Here is a 9,439-nt window from a genome sequence, read left to right on the forward strand (position 1 = left end):
TCTGGATTAGTTTCTTCAATTTGTTATCCTTCAAAATTTCTAAACATCAATATCATTTTTGGGGGGGGAGGGGGGGATTTCTCCTATCTCTCTTGGGAAACAAGAAAAAGATAGAATCAGAGAAATGGAAAGATGAAAAAGGATAGGACAAAAAAAATGGAAAAATTTGCAGCACTGCTACAATAGAATAATTGATTGAGACTTAATTCCCAGAATTTTGCTTTAATAATTGCCTATATCCAGGTCATTTCAGTCTTGAGTCAATTTTTATTAGAAAAAAGAACCAAGTCTTAATCAAATTATATATTCACTTTGGGAGTATTGCAAATAATTCTTTGGAATTCTTTTTAAATAACAAAGTAACTGGGATTTATTCAACAAAATAGATTTTTGACAATATAAGCATGTTAATGTCTGAGATTTTTTTGTAATCAGGAGGATTGATTTTTTGTTCCTGCTGCAACTAAACCAAACAAAATATCCTTCTTTTGGTTTCTTTTTTGGTAAAACACAAATATACACTTTGGAATCTTAATTATAAACTCTTGAGGCTCCATTCTGAATATAGCTGTATATTCTTCATTTACTTACCCTGTCTTTATTTTTTCTCAAGTCAAGTACATCCTGTTTTGTTCTATTTCTCTCTTCACTATTTTAATAATAAACATTTTGAAATATTAGCACATTTTAAGTTTCACTGTTTAATATACAGTAAATGAAATAATAGTACAAAACTTTACAGATATTGTTTATTAAATGAAACTAGAAGCCAGTTAACATTTGCACTAAACAGTGAGGTGAAAGCTGAGCAGTTATGATAGTTACACTGCTAATTTGGCCATTAAGTATGCTTCAAAGAAAAGGTGTCAAGGCAACATTTTTGCAAGGCTTCCGTAATAAGCAACATGGGAATAACATTCAACCTGACAAAACAGCTGAGCTGCAATACACCATTTATGTTCCAGAAGTTGCAGCAAGTATCTTTGCAAATGTTGAGACATCTGTACCAAACGGCAGGAATGGCCAGCATGCCAGCAAATTGGCGCAAAATATTAAAACTTTTGGCTGCTCGTTTGAAAAATAGGGAGGAATTGATGTTTACGTACACAAGAACCAACTAAGACCACAAACGGGATTCAGTGTTTTATTATTTAAAACTTCAAATGCCAATTGTGATCTTCTAAAGTACCAACATGAGCCTTTCTCCAGAACAGAATTAAACAGAGAACGTCTGGAGGATGAGATTAAAGGGGTCATTTGCCAAAAACACAACAATGTATTCACTCTGTCACAGCAGCTGTATGTTTGTCCTCTTGATATATTCTATGGATCTCTTTAATAAATCTTGAGCCTCAAAGAGTATCTGTGACTTACAGAATGATCCTTTTTAATTCCCTTGACTCAAATCCCAGACTGATGAGAGATTTCTTCACTATATATTGTTGTGGTTCCTTTTCCAACAAGCCAATCGCATGAAGCATGCATGGGACAAATAAGATTTGCCCTTTTTTAAAAATAAAAAAACCAAAAGATGCTCGCCATTATGTCAACAACCAAAAAGATTAAATTAAACAGAGTCCATGAAAGGCTGAACCGAACGGTAGTTTAAAAAGAAGAAAAAACAAAACCGTATTTAAAACTAACAGAACTATGCCATGTTCTTAGCAGGGTCATCCTTGTTTCTTCGCTTTACATCCCAATTATAAACTCTGGCCATATCTGCAGACAGAGATTAAGGAAGGTATGGTTCAAAAGCAGACGCAATACCCTTGCATTTTCCTGCCTTGCTGACACTAAGGCAGGTTTATTTATGAATATTAAGGGCTCCTCAATGGTGGAATAGGAAAGCTGATTTTCCCAAGCCAGTGCCTTCCAAGTGGATTTGAAACTTCCATAATTCCACAACCAACACCGATAAACCAAAGAATGCTGGTAACAAACTTCTTGGTAGCTTTTTCACTACCTTCTATACAGGTACCCTTTTAGTACAACCTGGATCCTCTGCTTGTTTGGAGAAGCAGCAAATCTCATTTGAATCAAATTGCTCTCAACTGAGAGGATAGAATTTTGACAACTAGATAGTTTATTCCTGTATAGTTTTGAAAAATCTGTCTGCTATGTTTATGGGATCAACTGTTTCCCTGTCTACTAAATATAGACATTGGGTGAAATTCTTCCCACATCATGCTTAAGTAGCAGCTTATAATGATACAGGGATTGATTACTCCAGGCTACAATTCATTACAAGAGAAAATAGCTTACTATTTTAACAAGCGGCCCAGTGAGAGAATAGCAACAATTCAAGAACGAGCATAGAGATAAGCAGACAAAATAAGCAGTCTACTCAGTAATGCAATGTATTGCATTGCAGCTTGCCTATGGAGGTAGTGAGAGCTCCAACACTTGAGACCTTTAAGAGGAAACTGGATTGCCATTTGTCTGTTTGAGTTGGGGTGCGTGGGTGGGGGTTGGACTATAAAACCTACAAAGTCCCTTCCAACTCAAGTAATCTGTAATCTCTCCCTACCTGCTTCAGAAATATAAAAGACTGTTTGGAATTTCTCCTGAAAGGGAGCCCTAAAATAAGCAATATTTTAATGAAGCACCTGGAGGATTCCTTTGCTTTTCCTGTAGAGCGGGGGTCCCCAAACTCTGGGCCATGGCCCATCATCGGGCCACAGCTATTTGCAACAGGGCCGTGTAGTATCAGACCAGTGTGGCCACTCACACATGCAGCTCAACTCGTGCGAGCAGCAGGCCAGTGCATGTGTGCAGCTCAACTTGCAAAAAAGTTGAGCTGTTCCCACCCCTCTAGGTCACCCCGGCAAGCTGCAAAGGTTGGAAACTGCTGCTTGTAGAGGAAATATCTTAAAATGAAGTTTGAATCTGCACATTATCCAAAAAATAAAAGTAATACGTTAAAGTTTATGCAAAACAGAGGAGTTTTGTTATCAAAGGGGATTCCTCCCCTCTTCTCCCCCCCCCTCCCCCCCCCCAAGATTCTACATTGGTTATGCATCCACTGTCTTTAAGAGGATTTGACGGTAAGAGTCCACTTTGGCTGAAATACACAAGAGAAATACAACTCTTGGAACTGAAATTCCTTGATACCTGGAGCGGTCTTGAAGTAGCTGAGTGAAAATGCAATGAGCAAGCAGGGGTACGCCCAACAAGATAATTAAAACCTAACATTTGAACTTCAAAAAGGATACTGACTTCTGTAGTTGTAAATTGATCTCTAAGGAAATCCAAATCTTCTTCTAGGGACTCGAGATTTTTTGTAGCTGTGCTAAGATTTTTTTCTAGCAGTGCCTGGGCTTCGTCAATATCATATTCCAGCATAACATTGGCCTAAAGACAGCATTTAAATGAAAACATATTTTTATGATTCCTTAAAGTCAAGTTAGAGTTGAAGCTCAGCTTTCGCCATCTGGAAGATGCTGACCTTCCATTCATACCAACTCTAGGCGTAAGTAGAGGCATGTAATTGGGACTAAGGGCAGCGAACTTGCCCATTCCTTTCTATTAGTCTTAGGAACTTAATACCAGTTATCAGCAAATGCCCGTGGAACCAGAAACCTGACACTTAACAGATTACTGAATCTTGAAAACGGCAAAAATAACGGATGCAGCTAATCTCTGAACTGTGCTATGAAGATGAGAATCATGTTACTGACCACTAATTTTAATTCTTAATTCAAACATTATTTCAGGATATAACAAAGAGTCACATCCTGAAATAATGTGTGAGTTAAGAGTTTAGAAAAAATTTCCAAGCTGGCAAACTATGTTTCACAAGAAAGCAATAGAAGTGAATTAGACATTATAGTTTGTCATATCAGATAGAATAAACAGAAAATAATAAAAAAGGAAGAGTTCCAAAGTTTAGTCTCAAATTTCAAAGCAAAGTTTGGTGTCAGCATCTAAACTAATTTTGCTAAAATAACATAACTGGGCTCCCTTTGAAAGTGGCTTAGGTATTCTTGTGATTTTTTAAAAAAACTAGTCTTGCCTTAAAAGACAGAGATTCATACCATGTAAGCAAATAAGTTACATTAAAAATTTACTAGAAAATTCCCAATATATTACGATCATATTTAGAACTACAATACATTCAGCATCGGAAGAGATGCTTCACTTTCTACTAATTACTTACCCCTAACCAGAGACAAACTTTATCTGTAGGAGGAACTGATGCTTTACAGTAGACATTATCTGCCAGTAAGAATCTGGTTTCCATCAGATCTGTAGATTCCTTTGGAGAGGGCAAATCAACATAATTAAAGCAAAGGTCTATAGAGTATATTTAATTTGCTATTATAATGAAAATACTTAAGATCTAAAATTAACTTGTGTTATAGTTAATGGCATAGTGATGTACACAAGATAGGATATTTCACTGAATTTGTCTAAGAATAGAGCTAATGAATTAATTCATTTTTCAATTGGACATGGAATATGCTGCTATATTTCCAAAGGAATTTGCTCAGATAAATATTATGACTCAAAGTGGTTAGGGTTATCCGTAAAATTGGGCATGACTCTCTTAGCAACCACCTTTCTTACCTATAGAAATTCTGGACCCAACTATGGTTATAAGTCAAGGATTAACTGTACTTACCTTTTTCTTTTGCATGTGCTTTAAGATCTCTAGTGTCTGTTTAATTTCAGGTATTTGACTTTTTAATCTGTAAAATAAAACATTTAAAGTATTATTTTTATCATTCTTTATTTGAAAAAATAACCCAACATTTTGATTCATACTAAAAGTGTAGAAAGTAAGGAAGATAACCTTGAAAGAAATATATAGGAACCATTACCTAGGCAAAAGAGGGGAAGCATTTTTAAAGTCCTGAGGGATGAGATAACATTCAGATGTGGCTTAGGAAGACTCTTCCCTCATTCACCGTAGTAAAAGAAGGGGATAGAGATACAGCGCAATCTGACTTGCAAGACTCTGATATTATAGTCAATCTTAATAAAACTAGTTTTGTTTTAAGCCTTCTATGGAACTGATTTCCTGAATGGTCCAACCAGCTGGACTGGGTATAAGTGAGACAGTGGGTATTAAACGTCCTCTCAGGAAGAAAACAGCTGACTCACAAAAAAGTTATTTGCACAAATCATTGTGACCATGTACGACAATCCCTCACACAACACATAAAAAGAAAAGCATCCTCTTCAGATATAAATGTAAGAACCAAGAGCTACTGTCAAGTTTACTCGCCTCTGAGCTGATATAGCTTTTAAAAAAAATAACTTTCAGTGTTCCCCATTATTGAATGGAGAATGAGCATGAAAAGCTCTACTTGTGGCACAATAATTGTTTTACTATATTTCAGTGCATTTTATGCAATTTTGTCATATCTCAAAAGTATTTCAGGATACACAACATATAGATGTGCCCTTATAAATATCTGAAAATTAATAAGCACAAAGTTAGTTATAAATACCATCACCTAGATGAATATGATGATTTGTACAGGGAACAGTTTTATGTATTAAAAATTTTCAGTTATAATATTTCAGTTATAATATAATATAATATAATATTCAGTTAGAATATTTTAGTTGCTTATAAAAACATGTACGTAGGCAAATATTATTGGAAACAAATGTCTGAAACATTTAACGAAATACAGTGGTACCTCTACCTAAGAACGCCTCTACTTATTAACTTTACAAACCCAAGCCTCTGAAATTGTAACCGGAAAAGGCAGGGAGAAGTCTCGGTGGGGCATCTCTAGGAATCTCCTGGGAGGAAACAGGGCCGGAAAAGGTGGGAAGCCTCCATGGGGCTTCTCTAGGAATTTCCTGGGAGGAAACAGGGCCGGAAAAGGTGAGAAGCCTCTGTGGGGCTTCTCTAGGAATTTCCTGGGAGGAAACAGGGCCGGAAAAGGTGGGGAGAAGCCACTGTGGGGCCTCTCTAGGAATTTCCTGGGAGGAAACAGTGCCAGAAAAAGCAGGGAAAAGCCTCCGTGGGGCCTCTCTAGGAATCTCCTGGGAGGAAACAGGGCCTCCACCCTCCCTGTGGTTTCCCCAATTGCACACATTATTTGCTTTTACATTGATTCCTTTGGGAAAAATTGCTTCTTCTTACAAACCTTTCTATCGTTCTGGTCACAGAACGAATTAAGAGGTACCACTGTAATTTACACCTTATTATGCTTGGTAGAGATGTGTCCAAATTTTAGAACAGCTTTTGTAAAAAGTTATCGTAAACATACCCACCTTCTTTTCTTCTGGGCAAGGTTAAGCTCCATAAATTTATATTTTTGATACTGTTCATCTAGCTTCTTCAGCACTACATCTGCTGTTTCATTTCCTGGCTGTTTCATGAAGGAGTCTACATCTTCCTTAAAGTAAGAATAACATATATGGTTAATTCCAAAAACACAACATCAGGCTGATGGATTGGCAGAATTGGATAATCGGCCCATCATTGAAATGATGAGTCTGCTCCTCAAAATCATTTCTACCTACTGGTTGACTTAAGTCTCTGGTTAGCTGGAAAGCAAACACTGGTGGAGGAGAAACAAAAACAAAGCACTGAACTGAACTCCCAGAAAATGTATAGACCTGTTCATGCTCTTTCCTAGGCAACTACACAATATTCTTCTTCCACAACGTTTCCTGTCTTCACGGACTGGTCCAAACCAAAGCATTACATAACAATAGAGTAACAGCCAAATTTAACTCTTTCCTTGGTTACAAAATTGGTTGGGAAATTTTGGACTGATCATTATCCCTCTGCTTAGAATATTTCACTGATTTTTTTAAAGAACTAGGTGGGAGAAGAATCAGCCACTTTCATTTTATTTATTTATTTATTTATTGATTGATTGATTGATTTGTATGCCGCCCCTCTCCGTAGACTCGGGGCGGCTCACAGCAACAATAAAAACAATGTACAATAACAAATCTAATATTTAAAAATATTCATGCCTAAGACAGGACTAGAACTCAGTCTCCTGATTGGCCAAGTAGTATCAATTAGCTTTTATGCCTAAAACAGGATGAGAACTCAGTCCCTTATGATTGGCCAAGAGATACCCAACCAGTTTTCATGCCTAAGACCTGATTGGCCAAGCAGTACCAGCTAGCTTTTACGCCTAAGGTGAGACTAGAACTCACAATCACTTATGATTGGCCAAGAGGTACCCAACCAGCTTTCATGCTATGATATGACTAGAACTGTTTCCTGGTGATTGGCCCAAAGTCACCCAGCTGGCTTTCATGCCTAAGGAAAGACTACAAGTCACAAGCTCCTGGTTTCCGGCTTGCTTTCTTTGACTCCTGAGCAAACCAGCTCTTGACTGCTTCATCTTCCACAAACATCCGCAATCTCCTTTTAAAACCACTTTTTGTCTCACCCTTACAAAGTGTGCAAGAAAACTAACTCCCCCCCAAGAGTCATTTTCAGCATGGGAATGCTCCCTCCAAAGATAACAAAAAGAGGAAAGAGACCAGCCAGACTCTTGTTGCAGGAGATGGCCTGGATCTCTAGAAGCAAAACCGGACTAAATTACTGCTTGAGTTGGAAGGGACCTTGTAAGTCATCTAGTTCAACCTCCCATTCAAGCAGGAGTCCCTACACCATTTCAGACAAATGACAGTCCAGTTTCCCTTTGAAAGTCTTAAGTGTTGGAGCTCTCACAACCTCCTCAGGCAAGCCAGAAAGTTTCACATTTCCAAGTTGAATCTCTCCTTGGTGAGTTTCTATCCATTATTCCTAGTCTGGCCTTCTGGTGCTTTGGAAAACAGCCTGGCCCCCTCCTCTCTATGGCAGCCCCTCAAGGATTGGAAGATTGCTATCCTGTCTCTACCAGACCAGCCATGCCCAGTTCCTGCAACTGCTCTTCATATGTTTTCATTTCCAGTCCCCTAATCACTGTGGCTGCTCTCTATTAAATATTAAGTAGAGGTGTTTGTAGACATCGCAGCCACACAGGATTTTCACTATCGCTGCCTTTAATTGTATGAAAACATCGCAGAACAACTACAGCAACTGTAACTCGTCAATATAATTTAGATTAGTTCGTTTATAGGAAATCACTTTATTTATTTCATTTATATCCTGCCTTTATTTTTATTTTTTTACAAATAATCCAAGCTGCCTAGAATAGTCCTGGGGCAAGATAGGTGGCAAATAAATTTAACAAACCAATAAAAGTGGCGTCCCTAAAGCGCTTCCTTCTCCTGTTTGCCTCACAACAACCACCCTGTGAGGTGGGCTGGGCTGAGAAAACGAGAGGGATCGGTACAAGACGGTCTTGGAACAGAATAGAGCCTCTACCTTCAAGGGCAGTACAACGCCAAGGTAGACGGACCCCTCACCATCACTTCTCTCCTGAGAAACAGGATATCCTCAATAGGTGCCCCTGAGCGGCTCCCACGGACTACAGCGCCCAGAATACCCAGCCGAAGCTGCGGGAGTCATCAACCCGTCCCGCATTCGGGAACAGATCGCCGCTTCAAGCCCTTTGCAGTCAGGGACAAGTCTCGATTCGCCTCGCCGATCCCACCCGTAGAGGAGCCTCCACGGAGACGGACACTCTACAACCAACGGCCGGTCGCGCGGGCCCTAACCACCCGACCGAAAGGGGTGCACGCATGCGCAGGACAAAGTGGACGGTTGGAACTTCGCCGTCCGCTTTCTCCCGCGTTCCCTAGCCGCTTCGCCCAGGCTTTCCCCCGCTCCCTCGCTTACGACGAAAACGGCCTCGGGGATGCCCAGATGACCCCTCTTGCCGACGTCGCCGGTGCCGCTCGCCGGGCCGTCGCCACAAACTGCCTCGCCGCCGGTGGCCGCCGCCATCTTGGGGAGGGAAGGCGACCGCGGCTGGCGCGCGCCGTCACGCCCGCGCCCGCATGCGCGATGGAGGCGAAGGAGTAGCGAGAGGGGGCGTTACAGGTATCACAATCGAGGCGGGTCCTCAAGCTCCTATTGGCTGAAGGAGGCGCGCGCTTTGCCGGCTCAAGGGGATTTGTTCGGAGAGGCCGAGAGCCTTCGGGGTCACCTCAGTGTCGGCACATAACAGAATTTAATCGGCAACTGGCTGAATAATTCTAGGAATTTAAGTCCACAAGTCTTAAAGTTGCCAAGTTTTTATTTATTCAGTCAGTCAACTACTATTGGAAGTATACAAAGATATAACAATGTTTATATTTTATTTATTTGATTTCTATGCTGCTCTTCTCGAGGTGACTCGGTGCTGTACAACATTATAAATGCAACAATATGTAAAGAAATCTATATTACTATAAAAAATTATATAAACGACTAAAAAATATTAAAATCCCATGTACAGTCCTACACATTCATCCAATTCAATCATACATAATATCGGCGGGAGACAATCTCGTCACTCACGGTCCCCATGCCCGCCACGCAGGGCCGATAGGCCAGTATTACTGCTACTGGCGTCATGGGCCCGGC

General features: G+C 39.9%; 1 protein-coding gene across 2 annotated transcripts; it reads right to left on the reverse strand.

Annotated features, from left to right (window-relative positions):
- Window positions 1-681: 681 nt before the first annotated feature.
- On the reverse strand, window positions 682-8,870 carry VBP1 (VHL binding protein 1). 2 transcript variants are annotated; one of them, XM_070759408.1, is made up of 6 exons: window positions 8,711-8,870; window positions 6,232-6,356; window positions 4,622-4,688; window positions 4,157-4,255; window positions 3,213-3,351; window positions 682-1,719 (listed from the first exon to the last, which is right to left on the reverse strand). In XM_070759408.1, exons 1-6 carry the CDS (start codon window positions 8,816-8,818, stop codon window positions 1,649-1,651), a joined length of 609 nt encoding a protein of 202 aa, XP_070615509.1. In that variant the 5' UTR covers window positions 8,819-8,870; the 3' UTR covers window positions 682-1,648. The 2 variants fall into 2 exon arrangements, with proteins under 2 accessions (XP_070615509.1, XP_070615508.1); XM_070759407.1 differs by lacking the exon at window positions 8,711-8,870 and adding an exon at window positions 8,297-8,600.
- Between the last annotated feature and the right edge of the window lie 569 nt (window positions 8,871-9,439).

Source organism: Erythrolamprus reginae, chromosome 8 (assembly GCF_031021105.1).
Source record: "Erythrolamprus reginae isolate rEryReg1 chromosome 8, rEryReg1.hap1, whole genome shotgun sequence".
Lineage (NCBI taxonomy): Eukaryota > Metazoa > Chordata > Lepidosauria > Squamata > Dipsadidae > Erythrolamprus > Erythrolamprus reginae.